This window comes from Cervus elaphus, chromosome X, assembly GCF_910594005.1.
Source record: "Cervus elaphus chromosome X, mCerEla1.1, whole genome shotgun sequence".
Taxonomy (NCBI): domain Eukaryota; kingdom Metazoa; phylum Chordata; class Mammalia; order Artiodactyla; family Cervidae; genus Cervus; species Cervus elaphus.
The window spans coordinates 123,082,298-123,096,446 of NC_057848.1; the positions used below are offsets into that span (position 1 = coordinate 123,082,298).

Below are 14,149 nucleotides of genomic sequence, written 5' to 3' on the forward strand. Positions count from 1 at the left end.
AGGTGTGACTGAGGCCCAGAGAGTGGTCTGGTTTGGGTAGGCACTGGAGCTTTTGGCCAGTGAAAGGGTTAAGGGGCCACTCCCTGGCCCCTACCTGACAGAGGGCAGGGCACAGGACCAGAATGGGGGGCAAGCTGGGGTGGGTGTAGGGAGGCTCCCAGCCATTTCAGGAGTTTGAGCTACAATGGGCTTGCCAGCCTGACAGAAGAGCACTTTGGGCTGGGGGCTTAGGGGCTGGGGGCAGTGGGGTACATTGGTGCTGGCTCAGGACTAATGAGGGCTCCTGCCCACTGCTCATCCCCGACCCTCCCAACACTGTAAGGAGTAAGGTGGAAACAGACTGAGCGGCTGCCCTGAACCCCAAATGATCTCTCCTCCTGGGCCTCTGGGGCCTTTGAAGTCCCCCTTCAGGGGTCACACCCAGCCCAGTGCCCCCCAGGCATCTAAGATGCACCTCTCTCCCCCTCAGGACTGCAGGATCCCACCCACCAGCCTCTCAAACCTCTCCCCTCCTAGCACATGCCTCCCAGTTTTGATCAACTGGCTCCTTTGTTACAAACCATCCATGGTTCCCACTTGCATTCCTCCAATTAAAAAAAAAAGAGAGAGAGAGAGAGATAGCCCAAGTCCTTGTTGTGGTATTTGAGGCTTCTCCAAGACACAGTAGTTAATGTTTTGTTGTTGTTCCGTCACTCAATTATGTCCAACTTTTTGCAATCCCATGGACTGCAGCACGCCAGGCTTCCCTGTCCTTCACTATCTCCCAGAGTTTGCTCAAACTCATGTCCATTGAGTCGGTGATGCCATCCAACCATCTTATCCTCTGTTGTTTAGTAAGACACTATTCTTGTGCTTAGTCACTCAGTCATGTCTGACTCTTTGCAAAGCTATGGACTGTAGCCCGCCAGGCTCCTCTCTCCATGGGATTCTCCAGGCAAGTATACTGGAGTGGGTTGCCATTTCCTCCTCCAGGAGATCTTCCCCAACCAGGGATCGAACCCAGGTCTCCCACATTGCAGGTAAATTCTTTACCGTCTGAGCCACCAAGGCTACTATTCTTACTGCTTCACATTTAATAACTTGCTTACTCTTCAAAACAACCCTATGAGGTAGGTATTATTAATCATCTTCATTTTACACATAAAGAAACTGAGGCCCAGAAAGGTTAATAACATATCTATGGTCACACAGTTATTAATGATAGAGCCAGGATTCAAATCTAGGCAGTCTGACTCCAGAGTTCATACTCTTAAACATTAAGCCACACTGCAGAGTTGGCTACCAGCCCCCTACCCCATCCACTCTTCCCTCCAACCTTGCCCAAATCCTGTTTCTCCCCAATACTCCCATTGTCCTTTCCACCTTCCCAACTGCTCATACAGTACTTTCCACCTGGAATGCTGTCCCTATCATCTTCTGCCATCTGCAATCTGAGAACCCCCCACACATACCCTAGTTCCATCAAGAGTCAGGTCATATGCTACCACTAAGAAGCCCTTCTGAAGCCCGCCTCCAGCCAGAAATGATGGCTGATCCTGTTCAGGGCTCCCACACACAGCACATGTCTGTCCTTCTTTTTATGTAGCAGGTTAGCTTTGGCAAAGCGTGACAGCTATTTGTGTTCCTGACTCCCAGAATCCCAGCACAGGAAGAGAGTTTGGTAATCTCCCTGCTAGGACAGAGCACAAGGCCTAGAACAGAGTAGGTGCTCAGTAAAAGCCTCTGGAGGGAGGAAGTCAGTGAATGAGCTCTGGTGGCTGGGCTAATAAATCCTCTCACCTGAACTCTGACCTCAACTCCAGTCTCCTCTTCCCAATCCATTCTCCATTCTGTGGCTAGAGAGAGCTTTCCAAAGTAGAAATCTGACCATGCTGCTCCCCCACTAAAACCCTTCCATGGCTTCTCATAACTCATTCAACAAATGACAATTGAGCCCTTTCTACATGCCAGGAACAGTGCTAGGTGCTGGAAATATAATCATGAGCAAGACGTGTGAGTTTTGTTCCCTCAGGGAGGTGACATTCTAGTGGGAGAAGAAGACTATAAATATATACTATCATTTCAGGCAGGGAGAAGTGCTAGGAAGGAAAATACAGCAGGGTGATAAAAGGTGCTGTTTTAGATGTGGTAGTCAGAGAAGGGCTTTTTGAATAAATGGCATATAATCAGAGAAGTGAGGGAGCGAGCTGTGTGGTTATCTGAGGCAAGAGCAGTCCAGACAGAGGGTAGAGCCAGTGCAAAGGCCCTGAGGTAGAACTGTACCTGGCATGTTTGAGGAACAGCCAGGAGGCCAGTGTAGCTAGGGCAGAGTCAGCAAGGGGAGATGAGATCAGAGAGGTAATGGGAGCCAAATTGTGAAGGGCACTGAACCCACGATAAAGACTGGTGTTTGCTATGATTGCGATAAGCAGAGAAGGACCATGATCTAACTTATGTTTTACAGGAATCATCATCCACAGAATAACCTCTAGCTTCCTCACCTCACCATAACCTCACCTTCTTCCTTCCTCACCATAACCATGGATGGTTCTCCTGACCAGACCTCTGCCTCATATACCCTCTGCCCCTTTACCCCAACCTGGCGACCTCCTGCTCACTTTTCAACATTTAGCTAAGGTATGACCTTCAATGTCTTCCTGAGCCCTTCACACGGGGTGGCTTACAGGCCCCTCTTCTGTGCCGCCATAGGACCCTATAGTCAACTCTATCCCTAGAGCAAGGGCATAAATTGGCTCATTGTGTGGGTGTGTGCTTAGTCGTATCCAACTCTTTGCAACCCCATGGGCTGTAGCCCACCAGGCTCCTCTGTCCATGGGACTTCCCAAGCAAGAATACTGGGGTGGGTTGCCATGTCCTCCTCCAGGGGATCTTCCTGACCCAGGGATCAAACCTGCATCTCATATGTCTCCTGCATTGGCAGGTGGGTTCTTTACCACTAGTGCCACCTGGGAAGCCCCTTGAAGGCTTACAATTTACTGAGGCAGGCACCAGTAGCCCCATTTTATAGAGGAGAACACTGAGGCAAGAGGTCACATAAACTTGCTAGAGGTCACACAGGATGCAAATCCAGAGCCCAGGCTGCCTTCTCATGACATCTTGTTGCCTCTCCCTACTTCGGGCCCCGCACTGCCCCTGGCTTTCAACTCAGTGGCAGTTCTCCCCTCGAGAGCTCTCTCTTCGGCTTTGGTTGCAAAGGTAATAGTGACAGGGAGGTCAGGCTGTCAACACAGCCTCCTAAAAAGAACAGAGATTGAAGGCATCATACACATTGCTGAAGGAGTGGGACCTGGGGACATGGGATCCCTTAACTCAGAACCCCCAGAACACCAAGGAACATGCTAATAATGTGGAAGAATCTCTCTTATATAGACTCATATTCTCTCTGTGTCTCTCACTCACACACACACATGCACACGCACGCATGCACACACACACACAGAGAACATGTTGTGCAGTAACAAGCTGGGTGGACCTAGGTTCAGGTCCTGATGGCCATCCACCCGCTGTGTGAGCCTGGGTGTGTCTCTATCTCTATGCACCTCAGTTTCTCATCTTCGTGGAGTTCAAAATGCTATTCCCTTTTTGGATTCCTGGACTTCAGAAAGGCCCTGGGAGACCTACCTCTCCCCAGACTCCTCCCAGCCAGGAGCAGGAGCAAAGAAAACACACACACACACACATATACCTGTGCATTACACAAACAACCACAGTATTAAGCTGCAAGTTCTCAGGACTGGGGAATGAAGGAAGTGCTGGGGGAGCTCAGGAGAAATTTTTCTTGCTGGGGAGGGGGCCAGGGGCTAAGCAGAATAAAAATAAACTCTCACTTAGAGTGCACCTTCCCTGTGTCAGGCATTTTCTGCACGTATTTTAACTGCATGGCAAATGGGAAAGAAGAATTTCGATTTTGCAGGTGAGGAGAAGGCTCCAAGGGGAAAAGTTAAGCCAAAGGTCTCAGGACTAGCAAGTGGCAGAACAGGAATTCAAAGCCCAGAGCCTGTGCTAGTTCCCCTACTGCCTTGAAGACTTCCTGGAGTGGGTGGAGTGGGGGAGCTATGGAATAGGGCCTTGCCTAGGAGGAGCTGGTAGAGATGAGGTGTGAAGGACCCTGGGAGCCAAGGCACTATGATGGGGAGAAGTGGGGCAGGATGGGCTATAGGGATTCGGGGTAGCATGCCCATGGCAGGGGCACTGACCCACTCCGGCTGCTGCCCCTAATGGGAGGTCTCTCTCCCTCCTTCCCTTTATTGGCACTGCCCAGAGCCAGGCAGCCAGCAGGGGATGGAATCAGGATGCAGTTGCCATGGAAATGAATGGGGGCTGTTGCTATGGATACCATAAGATGAGGGTAAGAGGAAGCTAGGGATGCTGAGGACTATCCCCATGACAACTTGGGCTGAAGCGGGGGACCGGAAGTTAGAGACAAGAAAACATGACAAGGAGGTCAGCACACCTAGAAAGCGTTGGGCTCTGGAGGAAGACTGGGCAAGGAGACCAGACCCAGCAGGGCCTGGGGGCAGAGGGGTGGAGGGACTGCTGTCACCTCCCTCTCCCCTGACAGCTTTTCAGCAAGCTGTTTCTGCTGCCCAATCCCAGCGCCATGGAGACTCCAAACCTGAGGCCAGCCCGGCTTGGTACAGTGACTCGCAGGGAAGGGGGAAGCCATTGCAAGGGCTCGTTGAGTACCCAGCGGGCAACGTAGGCTTGGGAGCACAGAGATCAGGTTTGAATCTCAGCTCTGCTTCCTTTGCAGCCCTAAAAATAATAGCTGTCATTTACTAAGGACCTACTTTTAGCTAGGCCCAGCAACTCTGCAAGGTCTGGGTTGTTTCCCTTGAAGGGGATAATACAGATGAAGAAACTGAGATGCAGAAAGATGAAGTGATTTGCCCAAAGTCTCAATGTTCAGCAGTGCAGGATCCAGGAATCAAATCATCGCTCACGCCTGTACCCACCAACCCAGCACCGAGCAGTCCCTCGGGAGCCATTCTCCAGCTCCTCTCACTGTGTGCCTTCACACAGTGGCACACAGAGGGCCAGACGCTGAGTAAATATTTGTGGAGTGTTTGAGTGAGAAAGTAACCCAGGAGAAAGCAGAAAAGACTGAGGTTAAATGGAAGAAGTGCCTGCCTTTGAGAGCAATGACTCACTGGTTTGCCTGGCCAAGGGTAGAAGATGCTCAGAACCAGCATGGACTTTTTGAACCATCTAATTCCAGAGATCCAAATTAAGGCTCACGAAGTCAAAGTGACTTGCTTGCTCAGGGTCACACAGGATGAGAACCCCAATTCCCTATCTTCAAGGCCAGTGTCCCACTTGCAGCTTTTTAGCTGAATCCGTCTAGTCCCCACCCCACACCCAGCCCCTTGAAGCTCCTAGATGTTGGCGACAGCAGGCCTCTTGCACTTCCCAGGCTATGGCAAGCTGATTCGTAGTGCCACGCCTGTGCCCAATCTTTTAGCTTCTGTCCATGGTGTCCTCCCTCTCTCCTCCACCTGCAACCTTCACTGATCTGGCTGAGCTCATCTCATTTTGTGGCACCCCGAGCAGGCCAGACCTCCCAGGAAGTTGGTTCTGACTCACTCCCATTCCCCATCAGATACCATCCCTTTATGTTTTGTGCATACTCATGTCATAGGCCGTCCTTGTCACTGGCTAACTTGAGATTCTCTGTTGAAGTGTTCATTGCCTACACTGCTCCTGTTTCCCATGGGTGGTGGCCTGGTCTGATTTACTGCTGTGGACCCTCCCTATGCCCAGGCCAGCAGCTACCTTGGTCCCCTAAGACCAGAGCTGGCAGTCATGTGTGTGTGACCATCTAGCTTGACAACTGCCACCCTAAAAGCCACAGCTCCACATGCTCAAAAGCCACTGACACATATTCTTACGGTTATCTCCACCCGGGACACACAGAGAGACTGCCAGGCACAGAAATTTGCCATCTCACACAATCGACCTCACACACCCAGAATCCCTCACACCCAGCCTCATACAATCACATTTCCTCAGATGCACAACAGTGTACAACCTCTCACTCTTCTTTCACCTGCTGGCCTCATGCATACATGTGCACAGGCACACACGTTTCCCTCGCAACTGATAGAAACCTTCCGCATTCCCATACCATAGGCCCTCACTGACTTCAGTTGCCTACACAGGAGTCTACACCCCCATATCTCCCATGATACCCATCTGATCTTCAGTTGAGCCCCTGTGCCCCTCAACTTTCATCTCCAATCAAATGAAGGGTAAAATGGTCTCTCCCTCCACAGCCAAAGGTCACCTAGACTCACACACCCAGCTTGAACACAGAAATCTACATACCATTCCCCAATACAACCCTGGAGCTCTCCACCAGGTTTTGGTCCATGCTGTACCTGACTCTCTAATGCCTCCTCACCTCTCAAACCATCTATTCAAACCCTTCCCATTCTTGCCCCTCTTCCGCCAGCAATCCTTGGACACCACCACCCCCAAATGATCCTGACATCTCCCTCTTCTTTGGGCCAGGAACATATTTTGCTCATTACTGAAGCCATATCTGCTCATTCACTTCCGCCCTTCAGGAAAGTACCCTGCCTACTTTCCCAAAGGAATTTGCATCTCCCCTGAGAGATAGAGAACTTATGGAGAACACAGTCACTGTCTTACTTTCGGTCTCTCACGGTATTTAGCTTGAAGCCTTGCACACAGTAGGTATTTGAGCAATGTCTTCTGGAAGAGTAAATAAAGGAGACAGAAGGGACAGAGGGAGGGGAGAAATAAATGAGAATTTGAATGAGTGAGTGAGGAGCTGAGTTGACTGCCTAAGTCAGTTAAGCAATGAGTGAAGAGTGAGGCGAGCCTCTGGAAAACTACTGGAGCATGTGAAGGGTATGTTGAAGGGAGGAGGGAAAGAAAGGAGAGGAGAGACTCTCACCTGGGCCTTAATCAAAATAGGAGCCACCAATCACTGTGCAGTTGCCAACCGTGCATTAGACCCTATGCTGAGCTCCTTGTGTTTCTTCTTGCTAATCTTCATGACAACCCACAGAGGTAGATCTATTCTCACTATACTCAGGAAGAAAATGAAGCTCAAGGAGAAGAAAATATTTGCCCAAGGTTATACAGAGAGTAAGTGGCAGAACCATAAGGTAAACTCAGATTTGTCTAATGCAAAAAAAAAAAAAAAGCAAGGCTCAGAAAGGGAAAGCAGGGGCAACAGGCCCACTTGGGAGTCTCCTGGCTTTGCTCCTAACACAGACTCATCACGCAAGGTGCAGGTCCTACAGCTCACAGACGGCACCTTCTGCCTTCCTGCCAACAGCCTCTGGGGATTCTTAGAACCAGCCTCTGGCAGGTGCAGGAAATATTTAGGGTCATTGCATCTGGAGGCAGTGGCTTTCCCTCAGACTCCGAGATCCCTAAAGCTGTAGAATCGGAACCTTGAAAGTACAAAATCAAGGACTCGTAACATCACAGAATGTTAAAAGCATACCATCAGAATTTTTTAAATGGTAGAATCATGAAATCTTAAAACCACCGTATTGTAGAATCCCCAAATCACAGCATCATAGAAATAGAAACCACAGAATTGGATGGAATGTGTCACTGAATTATCCTCTCTTAAATTCATGTAATCATAGTTTCTTAAAATTGTACCATCTCAGATTCATAGAATGTCAGAGTTGGAGGAGCCCTTGGAGATCCTCTGGTCCAACTCCCCCTCTTCCTTTTACACATGGGGAAACTGGGTAGCAGAGAGGCCAAGTCACGTGTCCCGAGTTGACCAGCTCATGCCACCTCAGGCTGAAGAAGGCTCTAGGCTTGCCCATGGCAAGAGCACCACACCATTCATTCATTTATTGAGTGCCTTCTGGGTGTTGACAATACCAGGAATCAAACCCTACTCTCTTTCGAGCCCCTGTTCCCAGCCCTGGATAGGAAACAGGGTAAGGCCCTAGTGGAGATGGGGAGAGGGAAGTGGGGTAGGGTGGAATATACATCAGACAGAGAGAAGAGATCAGCTTTTATTGATGGAAATTCTTTTGTACACAGCGACACGCACTCTGAAAGGCCTTTTCCTCCTGATCATATTTACAGAGCACTAATGGGAGCGGCAGGGGGCACAGGATGAGACCGTCAAGCAGAAGAGATGGCAGCAATGGCCACAGCGAGGGAACGAGCAGGCTGGGTCCCAACCCCTTCTGGTCCTCTAAGCCCTAGGCACCCTGCATCTCTGTTTGTGCTCACAGAGGACAGAGGTAGGTCCTTGGGATGTCATTTGGAGACCTCTCCAGGAGTGGCAGGCTCCAGGGTGCCTGGGAAGTGGGGTGCGGGTACGGGAGGGTCCAGGTTTCAAGCTCCAAGCTCTGCTGCTCCCACATTTTAGTCAGACCAAGGGCTCCAGCCTTTATAATTCAGGGGCTGGAGTCCAGGGGAGACAGCAGCAGGGGTGGGAATTCCAAGAAGGGAGTGGGCAAAGATGGGGCAGGATGCTTGCCCATCTGGTTCCTGAAGCAGGGACGGGGTCCCATGGGGGATCGCGGGGGTGGGGGCTGGTTAAGGCTTTTGCTTCTGCATAGAAAATGACCCTTGTCCTCTCAGTTACCGAGAGGAGGGACTACTGCACTCGGAGGCCGGACAGCAGAACTGATGAGCGTCTTCCTCTTCCTCTTCCTCAGTCTCCTCCTCCTCCTCCTCTTCCCTGGGGCCAGGAAGGGCAGGGTAGAGGCCACAGGCGGCGGGTGACAGAGAGAGGCAGAGGCATTAGTTTGCAGAGCAGGGGAGATACAAGAAGGACTGGAACCAGGGAGGTGGGGCTAGGATGGGGGTTGGAAATGGGAAGGCCAGTGTGACCAACAGGGCCACACCCATCTCAGTCTCCGAGGAGCCTGTTGCTAGTCCCCCTCTGGGACTGGCCCTCCCCACACTCAGGCTGGGCTCCAACTTAAGGTTACACCCAGAGTAAGTAAACTCCCTTTCTGATCAGACTGGTGCCCAACCTTCATTTTAATATAAATAGTAGCAACCAGCTCAGTGCGGGCACTTTGCATGCATCATCTCATTTAACCCCTGCAACAACTCTGCAACACTTTAAAGATGAAGGAATTGAAGCTGAGAGAGATTATATAACTGCCCAAAGTCACACAGCTGGATTAGTGGTAGAGTCAGGATTTAAACTTGGAAGTTCTTGGAGCTCCAAGTCTCAGACTCTGCCCAGCAGGTCCTTTGGGTGGACTTGGTACTATCTCCAGAAATCCATCCTGCCCTTGAAGGACAAAGATTTGTATCTCCTGAAGGCTTCAGGGTTTGGAATGTGGGAGATGCTTAGAAATGGAGTGTGTGAAGTCCACAGCTTTGGAAGCAAACAGACCTGGGTTCTGAGACCAGCTCTACAAGTGCTTCTAGGCTGTGGCCCCAGGCATGTTAATGCCCCTCTTGGAGCCTTGGTTCCCTCATCTGTAAAAATGGGACTTATGGTGCCAACCTTACAGGATTGTTGCAAGGACTGGAATACATGTCAAGTGCCTGGCAAACAAGAGCAATAGGAACATGGTGATGGTGATGAACTGTTCAGGAACTGAACCTAATTAACAAGGTAGCCCTTTGCACTCACACAGAAGCACCACAGTGGTAGGAGGAATCATTGCAGGAACAAGCACACGTTTCTCGGGTCTTGCGGAACAGTACCAGGGACCAGTCACTGGAGTTGGACCACAGTTTCATGGGTGGATGGACAGGCAGGGGAGCTGGGGCAGGACCAGGTGTCTTGGGAGTGAAAAGGCTGACAGATCTCCTAAGGATAGTGAATGAAACAGTCTTACCCCACTCCCAGACCCCTTGGCTTGGGGGATGAAGGAAATATGGAATCCAGGGTACTGGAGGATCAGGAAGACATGGGAAGGAAAGAGGATAGGCAAAGGGAAGGCACTGCTGTCCATGTGACAGACAAGGGTGCACGGGTGCCCGCATGCGCATACAAACACACACACACACACACACACACACACACACACACACTCCTCATACTCAGAGCTCCCTCTGACACATTGTTCCACAGACTCACTGAGTCAGCAAAACCACATGAGCCAGGGCTCCAGTCCTGGGCAAACAGCTCCTCCTTTCAGAGTCTCCCATTCCTCATCTATAAAAGGAGACAGAAACTCCACACTTCTCAAGGCTATCACGAGTAACAAATGATCTTCCAGTCCCCCAGCTCGCTCCCCTCCTATCCAAGCCAGGCCCCTGCTACCCTTCACCTGACACTGCAGTCATCTCCTGATTTTCTCTCTCTTCTCTTCTGGACCACTTTAGGCTTCCTATATCCCACCTTTGAGTGTGAATCTCCTGCTCAGACACCCACCTCAGCTCCCCTTTGCTTCCTGCATAAAGTTCAGATTCCTCAACCTGACATTCAAAGCTCCCCACCCTATGGCCTCACCTGGCCTTTCCTGTCAAGTGGAAGAAGCATAGGCTTTAGAATTAGACAGACCAGGGTTTAAGTATCAGCCCCACCATCTACTATCTAGGTAACCTTGAGTCCATTTCTTCACCTCTCTAGGACTTACTTTTCTTATCTGCAAAATGAGGAAACACCTATTCTGTAGGTTATGGTGGGAGTAAGTGAATTCAAGTATGTAAAGCACCTGCCACAGGGTAGGTGCCTCACACATGGTAACTATTATTGTGACCGTCAGCGTCAGTGGCATCAATGTTATCCTGCTCACTCCAGCCCAGCCTTCATGAAACTAGCTTGTCCGTTATTCTGTCAGCATGAAGCAGCCTTTTCATGCCTCTATGCTTTTGCTGACTCTGTTTCTTCCTCCTGCACAGAGCTTTGCCCATTGAAATCCTACCTGAACTTCACAACCCAGCTCAATTGCTGCTTCTTGCAGGAAGTCCTCCCTGACTTCCAACCAGAAATATTCTTTGCTTCTTCCTAGCTCCAGCATCCATGCTCTCCATGTGGTTGCTTTGAACTTTTCCAAGGCATTTCTTTCACCAATCCCCTCAATGCCCTTGTATTCCCCCCACCACCATTATCTCTGCTTTCCTTCCCTGTGGGAAAGAGAGGACACCTATACTATTTAAGGCCAGTCTCTCCACCCAGGCTCTGGAGCCCACCCCTGCTACCTCCTCCATAACAATCATCCCCTCTCCCTCCAGTATTTCAACCTCTCCCTCTCTGTTGCCTCCTTCCTACCAACATTTATAGAAGCTCAAGTCTCTCCCATCTGGGAATAAAAACCCTCTATCTGCCCCCACATCTCCCTCAAGCAATCATTGTCCCCCTCTCCCCTTCACAGCTAAGCTTCTTGAGAAATTCGTCTACACTGGCCATCTCCACTTCAGTACCTCCCACGGGTTCTTCAACCCACTGCAATCTGCCTCATGTGCCCACCGAGCCACAGAAACTCTTCTTAGTAAGGTCGCCCAGGACCTCCCACTGGTTAAAGCCAATAGACTTTCTCCCACCCTCATCTTACTTCTCCCAGCTATAACATTTGCCACTCTTAACAAGCCCCTCCTGTGCGCAGACGGCTCTTCCCTTCCTCTGCTTCCATGAGCCCACTCCCTGCTGGTTTTCCTCCTACTTCTCAGGACCACCCCCAGCTCCTCTTCCTCTCCCCATTCCTTATATGTTGGTACCTCTTCTCCAGTTCTGCTCTGGTCCTCTTCTATTTCACTCCACATTCACTGTCCAGGGATCTCATTCCATTCCATAATTTCAGGTATGGCTGAGGACCCCCACATCTGTCTCTCTCTAGCATGGACCTCTCTCCTGGGTCCCAGACCCACCAAGCCTAATGCTTGCTGGAAGCTCCACCAAGGTGGTCCTTAGGGCCTTCAGAGCTCACAGGGACCTCTCACTCAGCATCTTACCACTGCAAACCTATCCTCCTGCATTTCCCACCTTCGTGAAGGGGCGCCACCATCCAGTGGCCCAAGCCTAGATTCTTCCTGTTCCTTTAGCAAGTGAAGTGAAAGTCACTCAATCGTGTCCAACTCTTTGCGACCTCATTGACTATACAGTCTATGGAATTCTCTAGGCCAGAATACTGGAGTGGATAGCCTTTCCCTTCCCCAGGGGATCTTCCCAACCCAGGGATTGAACCCAGGTCTCCCACATTGCAGGCAGATTCTTTACCAACTGAGCCACAAGGCAAGCCCAAGAAGACTGGAGTGGGAAGCCTATCCCTTCTCCAGGGAATCTTCTCGACCCAGGAATCAAACCAGGGTCTGCTGCATTGCAAGCAGATTCTTTACCAACTGAGCTGTCAGGGAAGCCCTTCAGCAAGTCAGCCACCAAGTCCTGCTGATTCTACCCCCCTAAATAGCTCTAAAAGACTACACATGATCTGGCTCTTGCTAACTCATCATCGACCCCTCTTGCCCCTCACTCACTCTTTCTCCAATCATAATGGTCTCCCTGCCATCCCTCAAACATAACAAGCCCACTCCTGCCTCAGGGCTTTTGCACTCATTGAAACATCATTCCCCAGATAGGTGTGGCACCAGACACAAGCTATTAATATATATTTAGTTGCTTATTTATTATCTGTCTCATCCACTGTAAGATCCATCAGGGCAGGCATCTGTTTTGTTTACTGCTATATCTCTAATGCCCAACACACTGTCTAGCACTCAATAAATATTTTTTAAATAAATGAATCCACTGCCAGGCCTGAGCACAGGCAGCTCACTGTGAACTCCAATCTTGGTCATCTCCACCCCCACTATCTGTTCAGCCTCTGACTCCAGTTCTCTCTTCCTCCCAATCATCTCTCAAACCCACTTCCTCTGCTCCCTCCCCATGGCCACTGCCTTAGCTGGTTGTGCTTGTGCTGTACTTAGTCACTCAGTGGTATCCGACCTTTTGCGACCCCATGACTGTAGCCCGCCAGGCTCCTCTGTCCATGGGGATTCTCCAGGCAAGAATATTGGAGTGGGTCACATTTCCTCCTCCAGGGGATCTTTCCAACCCGGGGATTGAACCCAGGTCTCCCACACTGCAGGCAGATTCTTTACCCTCTGAGCCACCAGGGAAGCCCAAGAATACTGGAGTGTCCAGGGGAACTTTCCAACCTAGGAATTGAACCAGGGTCTCCTGCATTGCAGGCAGTTTCTTCACCAGCTGAGCTACCCGGGAAGCCCTACCTTAGCTTACCTCTCTTGGATTACTGGAACAGTCTCCTCCCTGGTTTCCCTTCCTTCTAAAATGCTAACTTGATCATGTTACCTTCCCTCTTCAAGAGCTGCTCGTAGCTCTCCAGCTGCCCACCATGACAAAGGAGCCTGGACTCCACAAATGGCTGTCTGAGGTATATCTAATCTCTGCCTCAGTGTACAGCCTTACTATTTCTCACCTCTAGGCGTCAGCATTCACTCTCAGAGCATCTTCTCCTATCTCTATCACTCAAAATCTTTACAGACATTGGATGATTGGCTCAAACACTACTTTCTTCAGGAAAATAAATACGTGACTCACAAACCAGAAGTAATTCCTCTCCAATATGCATAGAGAATGCATAGAGATCCTCCAGTGTCACTCAGGATCTCCAAGAACCAGGACGGTAGTTGGCAATTCAATTATATCTGAGACCATGGACTTTGGGTGCTGGGCGAGCATTAATAGAGGTTCCCTTTGCCTCCTGCACTATTACCCTGGATTCACGTCTCTGGGGCCCTCTGCTAACACTGACTTATCTTTGCCTTCTCCCTTTCTCTCACCTGCTGTTGGGTCTATCTCATTAATAACTCTCAAAGGATTTAGATTCCATAAGGTGAAATTAAAATGCTTCTTTGTGAACAGTGTCCATTGGAGTAAAGCAACACAGTAGCACTGCTCCAAGTCATTTCTTCAATGCCAACACCCCAGTTTAGGCCTTCTAGCTGGCCTCCATGCATATGATCCATTTTTCATACTGACTGCTAATGTGATGTTTCTAAAACACAAATTTTACCAAATTTTTCTATTAGTATCCATTCACATGACACTTCATCACTAGCAACACTGGTTCTTAACTTTTCCTGGAGGAACACAAAACTTTATGCATTTAATGAAAGCCAGGAACCATCTCCCCAACAGCAAATCCACACAACCAGATAAACACAACATTTTGCATTCAATTTCAGGAGGTTCCCAGGCCACCTGAAGCCATTTGGG

The 14,149-nt window shown here is 49.9% G+C and overlaps 1 protein-coding gene across 9 annotated transcripts in view; it reads right to left on the reverse strand.

Annotated features, from left to right (window-relative positions):
• IQSEC2 (IQ motif and Sec7 domain ArfGEF 2) overlaps positions 1 to 14,149 on the reverse strand; it is a 76,455-nt gene that overhangs the window by 20,651 nt on the left and 41,655 nt on the right. Inside the window, exon 3 of one of the 9 annotated variants that reach the window (XM_043895757.1) lies at positions 7,996 to 8,686. The exons of the other annotated variants lie outside the window; for them this stretch is intronic. Coding sequence (XP_043751692.1) covers positions 8,587 to 8,686 — 100 coding nt within the window. The 3' untranslated portion in view covers positions 7,996 to 8,586. Of the gene's footprint in view, positions 1 to 7,995; positions 8,687 to 14,149 lie in introns of those variants that run through there. 9 annotated transcript variants of the gene reach the window in all.